The sequence below is a fragment of the Vitis vinifera genome, chromosome 14, assembly GCF_030704535.1.
Source record: "Vitis vinifera cultivar Pinot Noir 40024 chromosome 14, ASM3070453v1".
Taxonomy (NCBI): domain Eukaryota; kingdom Viridiplantae; phylum Streptophyta; class Magnoliopsida; order Vitales; family Vitaceae; genus Vitis; species Vitis vinifera.
The window spans coordinates 23,361,626-23,376,587 of NC_081818.1; the positions used below are offsets into that span (position 1 = coordinate 23,361,626).

The window sequence follows — 14,962 nt, forward strand, 5'->3', positions numbered from 1 at the left end:
ATGGTAAGAAAAGTGCTTCAAAGATGGGAAGAAAAGCAAAGCGGTTGTCGACATTCATTGCCATTTCCCATGTACCAAATCAAATGTATGGCAAAGTGAGGGCAAACACAATATGGTCAAAATCTTCCCCATTTGATAGATTCATCAAGTGTCCAAAGACATGAGGATTTGGAAGCAAAACAAGATGTGTTTTAGAGCTTAAAAGGTGATGAAGGGAGGCCCCTTTTAAAAAGCGTGTTTGATTTATTAAATGATATGACTAAAGTATTTAGATTATGATTCTGTGTTTTAAATAATGTTAAATGTTTGAGACATTTTGGATGCATAATCAATATCTATCAAACATCGAATTACGATATTTGAAAATAGATGACAGAAATTTGAATTAATTAATAATGATATAAATATATGAAATTTAGATACAAATAAATAAATACAAAAAAGATAAAAGAATAAAAATAATATCAATATATATATATATATATATATATATATATATATATATATATATATATATATATATGTTATGAATAATGAGATTAGATATAAAATAATAAAATAAATAAATGAAATCAAAATACAGGGGGACATGATTAATAACACTTTTCCGTAAGGACGTACTGTGGCCGGACCCCAATCCCATAAGACGATGGGAGATGAAATTGTTTGTGATAGTGAGGAGGGTGTCATTATGCAATTGACGTCTTATCCTATTGGGTTGTGTAGCAGGAGCAGGAGTGCAGGAGGGGGGACTTCACCCATATCATATGATGTTTCTTTGCACGTGTGGTCCGTCGTATCCACGTGCATCTGTTTTTACGCGTTCGTTTCTTTCCCTTTGTCTCTTTCCTCCTCTCCCTCTCACAGCTCCCATCGCCTCAATTATGTTCCCGATTATATCCCTTCAATTTTTCTCATATTAAAATCATTACTCCTCTGACATTTCTTTCTACTATTTTCTTTTATTATTTTATAACAAACATCTGTTCTTCCGGGAATCAGGATAGTGTGACTCTGCAACTTTGATTTCACTTTTTCATCCCGTGAGTGTAGAGTTCAAAATCATCTACGTACTTGGGAGCCTTGGACACAAAAAGTTTTAATGCCATCGGGTAATGATTTAGAATCAACCAATCAAAATGATATAATATAAGTTGTTTGGAAGAATTTTTAAGCACAAAAAAAAAATCTCTAAAAATTAATTATAATTTTTTAATGTAATATTTTAAAAATCCTGATTTATTGATTCAAAAGTGAATAATATTTATACGAGATTAAGTTATTATAATTGAGATTAAAATCAAAACTTAATTAAATGTGTAACTCTATTAATCTATGACATATTGCTGGTATTTATCAATTTGAATGATCTCGTAACCTTATCAAATATGATGAAGATCTTGTATATGTATAAGGTTTGAATATAATAAATCATATTGGACTGCCAATTTAAATAACCTTGCAATATCATGACAATTAATGATGAATTTGTATTTACATCTAATAAATGTGACCGGTGTAGGGACCCCTCCTCCTGAGAACACGTGTCACACACCTCATGGTGACACGTGGCGCGCATTATCATCCGAATCACCCTCATTCGGATTTCCCTAAGAATACACGTGGCGCGCTTCTCCTATCCAGACTACCTGAAGGAGGGGCACACGACACTCGTAAACATAACATCCGGACGACTTCCACAAATGCATCCGGACGACCAACATAGGCCATCCGGATATGATTGATTATTGACTGAAATAAGCAAGTCTTACACGTTATCACAACAGCCTGCCATGGCCCACGTTCCGCCACCTGCAGAGTGAAAGGACAAGATGAAATGACAACAAGTCACTTCCCACGATCACCTACCACGATCTTTGACAGCCGCATCACCTACCACGATCTCTGTCAGCCGCCCGTAGGGTGATGATGACCCTACTACCACCTAGTGTCATCATAACAACAAAAAATATATCCCCACCATTAAAGAGAGAAACAAAGCTCCTGATACTATATATACAAACCTTCACACAAGGAGGAAGGTAAGCTGACTATACCTAGTAAAAGGTCAACTGATTTATCTCTCTCTGACCATGACTGATAAAACCATCGGAGGGTGCGTCCAGACACCCCGTCCGGAAGCCTTTTGAAGGTGGAACGACTGAATCAAGAATCTATATTGATTGAAATCATGCGTCCATCCATTTGGCAACTACGTGGATCACCAGGAACGCGAGACCTCAACAACCGGGCAAAGAAGGGCACATCACGAGAAGAAGTTATAATGGAATTCTCTTATTATGAGTCATTTTTACTATTTAGGTATAAAGAAGTTATAGTGGATTTCTCTTATGAGTCGTACTTGCAATTTAGGTTTGAAGAAGTTATAGTGGATTTTTCTTATGAGTCGTACTTGGCATTTAGACATTCATTTTTAAAAAAACTTATTGTCATATACATGGATTTTGAAGTGATGCATGAGCAACCATAAATTTAAAACGAATAATATCTGGAAGAGTTTAAAAATTATTTTGAAAATAAGCTTTTTTTTTTACAGAGAAATTGTTCTAAAAATATATTATAATGAATTTAAATTTTTTATTTTATTTTTTTGCTTTATATATATATAGTCAACTTTTCTTAGAATGGATAATATTACCCGAGTTTAAAAAGGGAAGGAATAGGTAAACTTCTTATACTCATCAATTCCATCTAAATTTTTATTTTTAAATATTTTACTCAAATTATATATATAAATATAAATATATAATATGAATTTCTATAATAATTTTTTTTATTTAAATTGTAAGTGTAATTATCGTATGAATGGTATTTAGACCTTATTTGAGATGACTCTTTATTATTTATTTTAATAAGAAGTTAAAATTGAAATCAAAATCATAATTTTTTTTTTTAAAAAAAATCTTAATATTATAAAAATTTTATTAAATACGAAATATTTGATATAAATAAAAATAAGATTTCAATACAAAGGTAACAATTTTTTAAAATAAAATTAACCAGACATAAGTTATTATTTATTTGCATCAATATCATATATATAATTAAATTTAAAAAATTGAATGAAAATCTAAAAAAATAAAATTCACACAAATAAAAATATGATGAATTTATCATAAGATTTCATGTATAAATGAAAAAAAAAAGTAAATTTTTTTTGGTCATTTATGTAAAAAGTAGTAAAGATTGAAAAGATTTGAATGATATTTACTTTTTCCTGTGGTAAATTAAATAAAATTAATTATAAAGGGGGCGGATGGCAGGAGGCACAGTGCTAATTCCTAGGATGGTCCTATTACTACTACCACTAGTCTACTAGTCTTCTAGTCTTCTAGTCTACTATTACTACAACCTTTGTCATTGTCATATCTAGTAAATTGTGAAGGCTCGAGGCTAAAAGAGATCCTCTCACTCACTCGATCACTCCACCCTAAATTAAGTCTCTATCTTCGCTTTCATTTCATCTGCATTTACTTTCCTTCCTCCACATTCCTCGATGGTTTACATCAATTCCAACGACTTTTCTTCACTTTATTTATTTTTTTAAAATTTGTATTTTTTAGTTTTCTCTGGATTGCCGTAAATAATAAATATTCTTCGAAAAGAGAAATTAAATTACCGTTAATATATATATAAGATTTTTTACTTACAACTTATGTTAATTAATGATGAAATTAAAAAAAAAAAGTTATCAAATTACTTATTATTCATTGTCCTTTTTATTTTCCTTTGATGAAAAAAACTAAAAAGTCGAGAATTTACACATTTGATTAAAAAAAGAACCACAATAAATTTTAAAATTAAATTTTATAACATTTCTAAGAAAATTTGGTTTCGAGGTGATAGATTCTAAGTTATAGATATATTTTTTAAATAAACAATCTGATGTTCTATTTATTTCTCTATAAATATGATGAAAAATACAAATACTAAGGTTTGAGTCATCTTTCAAATATATTTCATTAAAGACATGATAGAATTGAGAATGATACTCTTTTTGTTATAACTATCTATTACTACTTTTGAGCCACCTTCAATATCTAAATTTAAGAACTTATTGTTCTTAATAAGTAACACACTATTTTGAAAAATCATACATTGTACAATAATTATTGACATATTAATCATATGTCCACTCGCAGTTACTTTTATTATACTGCTAGAATCTCTAATTACCCCATTTTGATGCACTTTTATTCTCTATCCTTAAACCATTAAAGTTTAATTTGAAATTTTCATTAATTAAAGGAATTTAACAAATCTACTTTTCAACCACCTGAGGGACAAAATGTGTTTTATTCTAAAGATGAAGATCGTGACAGACTCTTGTAGATTTTGAAAGTTAGAGATAACTATTTGATACCCTTTTTATACATTGAGATATGCTAATTTTAAATTAATAGATATTATATATTTGTTCTCTTATTCATCTTTTCTCAATTTTTTTTTCTAATTTTTACATTACTCATGTTTAAGAAGTGGTTTGAGTTGGGCTTTGAAAAAGCTTTGGATTTACAAGTTTATAATTGATCACATTTGATCATGCACATTTAATATGTATTAAAATATTTTTATAATAAATATTATTAACAAAAAAATAACAATTACTTACTAAATGATATATTATACCAAAAAATCCCCCCTGATATTAAATTTGAGAGAAATCCTATATTTTTTAATAAAAAATATTAAAATATAATATATTTTTCTATTTTAGAAAAATATGAATTAAAAAGTAATATGTTTTGTATTCTATTTTTTTTTATCCATTTTAAAAATCAAACATGAGTATATGAAAATAATATATTAAGATATCATTCCATCTAGATTAATATCATATTAAAAAAATTATATCTCATTATATATATATATAAATACTAGACAATATGGAATGAGATTAACTAAATCCAAATACATCAGTCAAATAGATGGATAAAAATACATATATGAAATTAAGACTGTGTTCGGTAATAATTATAAAAAATATTTTTAGTTTTTTTAATATTTAAACGATAAAATTTTTTAAATATTGAAAATATTAAAAAAAAAAAAAGGACCAAAAATCACCTTAAAACGAAGGGTATCTGGCATTAATAATTTCACTACTCTTACCCTACTCTTACAAAGATTTTCCCTGTAGTATGAAGAAAAAACAGGATGGACAATTATTTAGTTGCCTGTTCTTAGATTAAATATATTTGTTTCAATCATTTGATTTGAAAGAAAATTGTGAGAAAGGAATGGTGCACCATTGTATACTATTAGATTGTATGATCTGCAATCATGGAAACGAAAAGAATGTAATAAAATATTCCACACAAGGCTTTTCTGATTTCTCTGCTCTGTGAGGAGAATTGGTGTGTAGTTGTGAACTGTCGGATTGGAACCAGATAAAGGACAAAGAGAAGCAGGAAAGTGGTTTTGTGGGCCTCATTTTTCCAAATGTGAAAAATCACCAAATTGCGTTGGTTCTTGAGAGTTGAGACTTAGGAGCGGAGTTGAGTATGTGGTGAGGGGGTTGATGTGGTTGGAAATAGTCAGATTTCTGATTGACTGTGATGCACTAACGCCGTACCAGTACCGCACGATCACTCACACCATATATTTGTATCTTCAGCCTCAACCTCAGCCTCAGCCTCAGCCTCGCTCTGTGCATGAAAGATGAAACATCTTAATTTGAGGTCAGTGAGGTCACTACCCACCGGACAAACCCAAGTCCATGGGGAATCTCTTTCCTTTTCTTCGTGAATCTCGCTCTCATGTCCCCCTCCCTCCAAACTTGTAACTTGTAAGAAACTCTTCGGATATGGGAAGTGATTTTTGAAAACAATTTTATAAGTCTATTGAAAATCTGAAATTTTAAAATATGTTTTTCATATTTTTAAATATATTTTAAAAATATCTTTTATACATAATATTTTATTTTTAATTGTTCATCATTTTTATATAATTCTTTTTTAAAACAATTTTGAAAAAAGAAGTGAAATCAACTAAAAAAAATTAAAAAACATTTTTTATAAATATATATTTTTTGTTTTTAGTTTAGAAAAAAGAACTATTTTGTACTTTTTTTTTTATTGACAAACTTCTTTTTTTACTTTTTTTTTTTAAGGATAAAAAGTTATTTTTCAAAATAGTTATCAAACAAAACTTAGAATTTAACAAAGTGTCTAATAGACATTTTGATTCAAAAATTAGTTTTCAAAATTCAAAATATAATTTTTGAAATTATTTTTGAAAGCGGTTTTTAAATAAGTCTATTTGAAAATTTGAAATGTTTTATAAGTTATTTTTTTTTATTTTCAAAAATTTCTCAAAAATAATTTTTATCCTTTATTTTTAATTGTTTTTTGTATTTGTATATGATAAAAAATAAGACTTTTCGATTACCTTTTGAAATGTTCAAGATCCAAATTGATTGTTTCACGGATTAATTTTCTTGCCTCAAGTTATGAACTATGAATGCGAGAACTATTCTTTTTTATAGTATGAAAACCTTGATCTTCATTTCTACTTAGAAAAAAAAAAAAGGATTTTCAAGAAAGGACTTTTTGTTTCTTTAGAAGAATTATATTCTTTTTTGTTTCCAATGAGAGAAAAAAAACATATTTATCCTATTTTTGGTTTTAAGAGAAAGGGGAAAAATATTCTTTCTCTGGTTTTTTATAGGGAGAAAGAGTAAATAAAACTTTTTTATTTTAATAGTGATAGTTTCTAGATAGTTTTAAAACTCCCAAAATAGTTCTCAATTTTATCACATTTATTGGATTGGATCGGGTCAATCTATTTGGGCATCCAAACCCAACATCAATAGTATAATTAAATTTTTTTAAATTATAAAAAATAGGTAAAAATAATTAAAATATGTTATAAAAAATACTGTATTTTTAGGACAAGTTCTAAAAAAATTGTTTTTTTAAATAAAAAAATTATGGGCACGCAGTTCCAATTTAACTCTAATTCTATCGGGAAACTGTTTCAAAAAATTATAACATAACCATACCAATGTTTTGGAAAGAGTAGTGAATGGTGTTTTTAGTGTAATGCATAAGTACTTACCCATCTCACCTACAAATCAATAAAATCAATTGGTAGTTAGTGGCATGAAAATAAGCCTGTTCATGCGTGATTTTAGGTCACACCAAATACAAAGCTAACAAATCATAGGTATACTTTATGAGCTAATACCAAATCTGGAGCGCATACAATCTCAGATTTACTTCTTCCCACACAATCTTGTGCATATATTTTGGAGGGCCACGTCAAATCCAGGGCCTACTTTTGAGCCATTATTTTTCTGGGGAGGGGGACTGCCGCCAACCCCAACATTTAGAAGAAGAACTCTTTTTTTCTCCATTAGTGCTAGTGCAGTTTCAATGTATGCTTCAAGTGGAATTCATGAAGAGTTGATTAAAGGGATTCTTAAACACTTATTATGGCTTTTTCCATGGAGGCCCAGTTGAGAGATGACTAGTTTGGAGGGATATATGTTAATAATTAAGGAGACCCAGTTCTGAATTAATTGGATATTGGTGTCTGAGAATTGGTAGAACAAGCTGTCATTGATCAATCAGGATCTCATCCTTAAAAACTGTAGCCACTTTAACTTACATTCAGATTTAAATCTAAATGGGGGCATGGAATGATGATGATGATGATGATAAAAGAAATTAATAAAAAGGAATAGAAAGACGGGTATATAAGTGTATAAAGAAGGGGGATTATGGTTTGAACACAGAGGTTATGGTGGCCAAAGTGTGTGGTTCCAACCAACATATTGCAAAAGATTCTCAGCTTTTAGTTGGGTGCTGTGCAGAGGCTGAAGCACCCCCACCCCCACCCCCCCATGTGTTTAGGTCCCCATTGCATTTTGTTTGATGCTTTGAGTGCTTGTCTTTGCTGTTGTTTCTTTCATTCCTCCTTGTATTTTATTTTTTCTCTTCTCTTGCTTTCAGGCCACATTAGGTAACCTTATGTCAAAAAGAGGGTACCAAAGCCATGTGATCCGGTGACTGCTTGGCCACAATGAGGATGAAACTTAGCCCCCTGGTGGGCCTCCTTTGCGACTGCTCTTATGCGACAAACATCTATGCTAACAATGCCCCTATTTCCATGTTACCCCCTCGTGGGGTATCGTAATCATCCTTGGTATTGACAAGCACTCCACTCTAACTCACCCTATCCTAACCTTTTCTAATTACAACATCAATCTAACCTCTTCATCATCCGACTACCTAGCTACTAATTTACCCGATCATCTTTGTATTTTAAACCCTCCATTTAGCATTTCTCTAGGCTGAAAAATCAATTCAAAACACAAAGAATGGCAGTCTTCTATGGCTTAAAAGTGGGTTGTCATTTATATATATATCTAAGGGTGCAGCACTCCAAACAGGATAGGGTAATTTTTCTTCTGCACTGGGGCTTAAATCCTGATCCATGTTACGTCTTGGGGTCAGTTGTCTGTGTGATGTTATCTTTCTTATTCTATATAACTCATAATACTGAGATTGAAAGCTCTCTCGCTGTCTCCACTCGAGGACGTGGTGGCTGATTCATGGAATCAGACTGGGCCTCCTCTTAATTTCCACAGCCTCTCTTCAAGACTTTTTGGTTTGATTAGGAAGTAGATATTCATAAGACTTTCACTCTCCTCTAGTGTTTGTGGAAAAAGAAGAAAAAAAAAGTTGATATTTTGTCTTTCATGCAATGTCATGCCATTATCATCATCCTCCTCCTCTTATTACCACTTCACATTCCATCCAAAATAAAAAAGCCCATCATATTTACAATTTTAATTTCATATTCTCACATATTGCCACTCCTCTAATTATATCAACCCTCTCATACAAACATTCTTAATCATGACTATAATTAATTCACAATTGCATTAGTGACAAACATCCTTTAATTGCCATACTAGTCAACCACAAAAAAGTTATGTTAAAATTAGCGATAAAAGTAGCTAATCTCATCTCTAATGATCCTCAAATGAACAATGATTCCATCCCGTGTTTCTTAATTAATGTCGGATCCGCCAATCACATGAAGCCCACTATTCCCGCGCAAAGCAACATCGAACCATGTTGCTAGTGAAAGCAATATTAGGTTAATCATGGTGATAAGATATGATCATATATCATGTTTTACTTAACGACATATATTATTATAATAACAATATTTGATTATTTTTTTTTTATCATTATCCTAAGATTGCTAGCATGTGTTAGATGCCTCCTAACCTACCTACTCACATGCTTCACACTGAGATACAAGGGTAAATAAACCACCGATTTTTGATTACTGCATTGTTTATTAATTATAATCTTAAACTTCATGGTTTCAGACACTGTTTTCAGTGTTTGACTGAATCCAAATCAGCGACTTTTTGACTTGCATCTCCCCAAGTTTTAAATTCAGTAGTTACAGTAGCCAAGGAATTAAGCATTATTTTACAAAGGCAGCAGCAGGATCATGACTATACTACTTGAAAAATGGAGAAAAAAGTCTAGTTTGAAATCTCTACGGCTCCTGGGGTCACAGTAAGAATGCATATGAAGCACCTTTTTCTGTTTAAGATCTAAAGAAATCTTAGTTAATTGCCCAAATGGAAAGTTTACACTCCTTTTAGTCAAATCATAAAATTAACCAAATCTCTTAGCCTCCTAGGCTAGATGATGATGCATTGCTGAACTACAGTGCTACTGAAAGTGAAATCCACTTAAATTCAAGGATTATGGTCAGTCTCGAATGGCGTTTACCACAATGAGCCAGCGGGATAATTATATTTAATGACATTTTAGCTTGAAGGGTCTCTAGGTCCTTGTATTGAGTCATCAAATCCAACTTCAAATACAGCCATGCTCAAGAAAAAAGTTACATAGCGTAGTAGGTCAAAACGATAAAATCAGAGGCCGGTTAATCGATCGAGACACAACTCAATTATTGTTCGAGACAAATCCTAGAGCCGTGCCCTACAGGCCAACGTGTTGGGTCATCGGGTGGTTGGGTGCCCATCACCACCACCATTATATGAGAGTGAAAGAATATACAGTCGAGCATTTTCCTTCCCTTTTCCTCACTACCAAACACCCTTCACTTGCAGCCCATTATTCCCTTACAACCACACTCGAATCAAAAAGTGGCATCCACCCAAGATCATTTTGCTAAAAGTATGACGACTGCAACAATTTTCTTACAATCTCGAGGCATATTTTCTTGGATTAATCCCCACTAACCCGCAACCACATGTCCCCGGGCCTAGATGTAATAATACTAATCACATCTCAATGCTATAAAGCTAAAATTTTAGACTTGTTTCTTTATAAGGTCCAATGTGTCACGAAGCAAAAAAAAATGGTTCAATTACTTTCTAAAGTCATTTGGATCCCTATTGCAATGCAAATACTCCTTTTTATTCTCCATTAGCATTGGAACGCACGTGCCCATTGTTTTGAATGAAAACCAGAATCATAACCAAGATATGAAAATCAAATTTTCTTGGAATCCTATGAATTAAGGATTTTTCTTTCATTATTTTAAGACTAGGTTATCACCTGAAACCTCAAATCTCGGTTAAGTGATAACTAAATTTACCTAAGATGAAATGAAATGAAATTTAATTCTAGTAGATACGAGAGCATATAATCATATAATAAATGTGTGTGGGAAGAATGGAAACAATCACGAAAATTGGATACTCCCTGGAGCCCACAAAAGGCCCTGCCCATATCGATGCCCGAAAGCCCAATGTCAAGCATTTGAACCATAAATGTAGCCCATTTAGTTCATTTTCATGTACAATATTTATGCCAATGAACAATGCCACATGTTAATAAATATAACCTGCTCTCATTGCACTGGTTTGTAAAAATTTATTGCTAAACAAGAGAATTACTCCAGGTTAAATTCCTCCTGCTCTGATCCTTCTCATGAGTTGGAGGCTCCTCATGGAGATATAGGCTGCAAGAATAAGGAAATGATTGTCAGAAGATTTTCCTTTCCAAGAGTGGTCATTTTTTTTGTGGAAACTTGACATGTAAATTGGGTAGGGTTTTGGCCTAATTGTTATTAAGGAACTAAACTCCAAACAGAAGAAGCAGGGTCCTGCCCTTCCGAGGGCTCAAAAAATGAATAGGGAGAGCGAAAGGTTGAATGGGCCACCAAGTTATGAAGTTAATCAGCTCTTAATATCAAAACCTAATGAAAATCAGTTGCATGTATATGTGTGTCCTTTGAAGATATGGGAGAGGCTGTAGCTTACCAAACATGCACGGACATCCCTGCTGCCACACAACAGCTCCCCATTCATAGTGTCTACAGCTTGAAATGTTCCTCCTCCATCACTCCTCTGCATCAAATAACACAAAACCGTTAAAAGTCTCTCTCCATCAATGTCCTCTGTTTTGCTTTTTGCAAGCTTTTCTTTCCTTTTTTTCTTGTGAATCACATGCAACTCTTTACTGGATTTTCTGCATCAAACTAAAATTCCAGACGAGCATTCTAAGATAGAAGCTTCAAATTAAGCAATGAACAATTTGTACCTTGTAAAAATCAACTGCAACAAAGTTTGCCCATCGGTTGCCAGCAGCACCATGACATGTGTCAAGCATACTAAGGAGAGTTTTCGAGTTTAGTTCACATGTGGGCAGCTTAAGGGGCACAGACAAAAAATAATTTACCAAAACCAAAGATTTAGTCATGTCGTTAAGGGGCGGCGATTCTCCCCTAGCAGTGCAGTTTCCACTTTGAAGTCCACCATCCCCATCTACACAAATTTAGAGTAAGTAAACTCCCAACCATCATAGATGGCACAAGGTAATGTAGAAGCTAAAGGAGAGGTCTCTTACACTGATTCTCCACCATGTAATTCCACTGGTAAGCGATTCCTTCACTATTTTCCTTATATTTAGCTGAAGTGAATACAACTAGCCTTTGATTCTTTGCAATCATGTCGCTAACAAGGGGCCAATCCTGACCATTTTGTGGCATGCTTTTCACAGGGAACCAATATTTCATCAAACCCGCATCTGTAAATACCTTGGTTAATGCATTTGGGGTTCTAACATAGTCTTCTAATATCAATGTAACAATTTCTGTTGGATTTGCTGATAGGAAAGCTTCAATTTCCTTGAAAGTGTCTATAGCTGGACCCTACAAAGAAGGGCATATAATGCTTCATTACAATAAATTATGCATTTAGTACAAGAAAGAAAAAGATAAGTGACCAACGACCAAGAATAGATAATTACAAAGGCTGTGAAATCAAAGCACTTCCCGTCAAAAGAATGGCACAACCATACATCTCCTTTGAAATCATAAGCGTCCAGCATGAGGCCCCGGACCCCACTCTACACAAATGAATGATACTCATTAAATTATTAACTCATAAGAAGTTGTATCAACTGTTGGAAATGATCAAAATAGTGGAAGGATATCCAGGAGAAGATAATCATACTCTTAGCTGATCGGTGACACTATCTTCTTGACATGTAGTAGTAAGTCGGGGAAATCCGGTATGAGATGGTTCTCCAGAGATGGCGAAAGAATTATGGGTTGTCAAGAATGAATACTTGTTGAAAGGAAGAGAATTATTCTATCATAAGAGGAAAAAAAAAAAAGAATTGATGAAGCGGACTCTTTTTTCATTAAATCATATCCTCATCCAAACTATATATCCAATGCCCATCAAGATTTCTGGTTTGGATTTTCGTGAGCCATGTGAAATATTTTTGTTTGTAAGCAGCCCCAGACGTCATGCTTGTTGATTGATGACTTCTCATCAATCTTCTTTTCTTTTCATTTCAAACTAAAACCATCACCATCTCTTTCATTTTCAGTATCACTTTACTGCACCATTTTTGCACATTTTTTTGGGAGTTTCTTTTTCTAATTCTTTTCTGTCTGAATTTCTTCAATTAATGACTAGATTTTAAAGGCAAATCATGAGATTTCAAAACTCAAAAATCTTTTCACAAAACAAGACACTCACTAGAAGAGAGAACTGATTGGTAACAGTTGATCTAACGCATGTATTGTCTGAGAATAGTTCACTGCAGGAGAAGCAGAAGAGTCCAGCAGCGCAGTCTCCATGCGACGAGCATTTATCGTGAAGCTACATTTACAAAGCACCGATGGAAATCAAAATCATCATAATTCAACCTCATACTAAACCCCATGTTATTTTACAACAACACTGTCCTCAAAATCACAGAAAGAAGCAAACCTGGCAGCCCCCATTGGAGCAATCTGCAGTTGCAACAGCACAGAAGATTAATGAAACTAATAGGAAAAGCAGGTTCCCTGCAAGCCCCATTTCTGAAAAAAAAGGAAGAAGTTGATTGGAATTTGTAAGGATTGTGAAGAAGACAAAGGGAGAAGTGAAATGAATTAATATATATTTTCGCTCAAACCAGAAGTGCAAAATTAATGTGAATGAATTTGATCACTTTCCCTTCTCCATATGTTTAATGACATTTTAGGAGAAGAAGGAAAAGGAAAAGACAACTGTATAAAGTGGGCATGGAGAAAAGAAATATCAGAAAGGATACTGAAATTAATATAGAGCGTCCATATCAATTAATAGCATGATAGTTCACGTATGTATAACATCTATAGAAAATTATCGAAGGCACAAAACATAGAAATATTTGACGTGATATGCAAATATACATTTACTACAGAAGATGCATATTACAAAATAATATTGAGGTAGGCATTGAGTTTAATTTATCATGTAAGGGGCCAAGGGCTTGGCACCTCTACATAGAATCTTCAATATCTTTCCATGTTAGGGACAGCAAATGATGAATTTTTCTTTTCAGAATGAGTAATAAGATCTTTCCATCTTTTTTGTTTTAATCTTAAATATGATTTCCTTTTTAATATGGCCAAGTGTATGTGAAATGATCGTTTACTTATATTTCTTAATTTGCAAACTAATATCCTAATAATCTGATTAACCTCAGTTATAAATCCAGGTCATCTCCTTGACTTTTTGCTCTTATAAATTTATAATTCAAAATTAACTCCATTAATTAGCTACTTATAAAAATTTTAAAATAAGTAAAAGAAATTTGGATTATTATGTCCAACTTAAAATTCATCCTATTGGAGAAAAAAAAGGATGAAGAGTGGTCCCACAGGTGGTCCAGTGAGGCACAAAAGTGGTGCTTATTTATTTATTTATTTGTCTATCTAAATAGACCTTAATTTAAATTAAGTAAAAGTAGTTATCAATGGTATTCAGTATCAATTAAGTTATTTTTTCTACTTGTGTTAAGATTTGAATCATTTTTAAAATTGTTTATTTTTTAAACTTATCACTTTTTTTTAAGTTAATTTTACTTAAAAAAACTATATATATATATATATATATATATATATATATATATATATATATATATATTATCTTAAATCTTAAAACAACTTGCTTTAATACTGAAGTTCAAAAAATAAACAATCCCCAAATTTAGTTGAACAAAGGTTTTAACTAGACTTTGACAAGGCTTGACTTTGACAATTCCATATATGTTTGTTAAAATAATGTAAAACATAATAATTTTGGAGATTGAATATTAGGACATCTGGAATCAAAATAGCTTATGAACTTCTATTTCGATTGCTATCATTATGGAGTAAGTTGTATAGATGATGATTTCATTTCTAAAACTTTTATTTTAAATATTTAAACCAAATGATATAATATGGAATTAAAAAACAAAATATTTTTTAATAATTTACAAAATGTATTATAAAGCCATGACAACTTCCTATATTCCATATGCTTGGTCTCTACCCTTAGAAGGAGAGACTTTAATATTTCAAGAAAATGATGTGCATACAACAACAATGATTCCTAAATTATTACCATTAGGTCAGGTAATGAATTCATCTTAATGAGATTTCAAGAATTTAACCACTCTTAAAGGGATTAAGAATA

The 14,962-nt window shown here is 32.0% G+C and overlaps 1 protein-coding gene across 1 annotated transcript; it reads right to left on the minus strand.

Moving 5' to 3' along the window:
- Nucleotides 1–10,653: 10,653 nt before the first annotated feature.
- LOC100241216 (PI-PLC X domain-containing protein At5g67130) lies at nt 10,654–13,382 on the minus strand. Its single transcript, XM_010662267.3, has 8 exons — nt 13,247–13,382; nt 13,013–13,135; nt 12,479–12,616; nt 12,273–12,371; nt 11,871–12,174; nt 11,565–11,788; nt 11,285–11,371; nt 10,654–10,983 (listed from the first exon to the last, which is right to left on the minus strand). Exons 1-8 carry the CDS (start codon nt 13,334–13,336, stop codon nt 10,969–10,971), a joined length of 1,080 nt encoding a protein of 359 aa, XP_010660569.1. The 5' UTR covers nt 13,337–13,382; the 3' UTR covers nt 10,654–10,968.
- Between the last annotated feature and the right edge of the window lie 1,580 nt (nt 13,383–14,962).

Bases quoted from the DNA above. Each gene is read 5' to 3' on its own strand.
- LOC100241216 (XM_010662267.3), bottom strand. From the start codon at position 13,336: ATGGGGCTTGCAGGGAACCTGCTTTTCCTATTAGTTTCATTAATCTTC. The intron at 13,136-13,246 runs GTTTGCTTCTTT...TTGTAAATGTAG, and splicing joins GCTCCAATGGGGGCTGCCAG to CTTCACGATAAATGCTCGTC. The intron at 11,372-11,564 runs GTACAAATTGTT...TATTTGATGCAG, and splicing joins TTGCAGTTGATTTTTACAAG to AGGAGTGATGGAGGAGGAAC.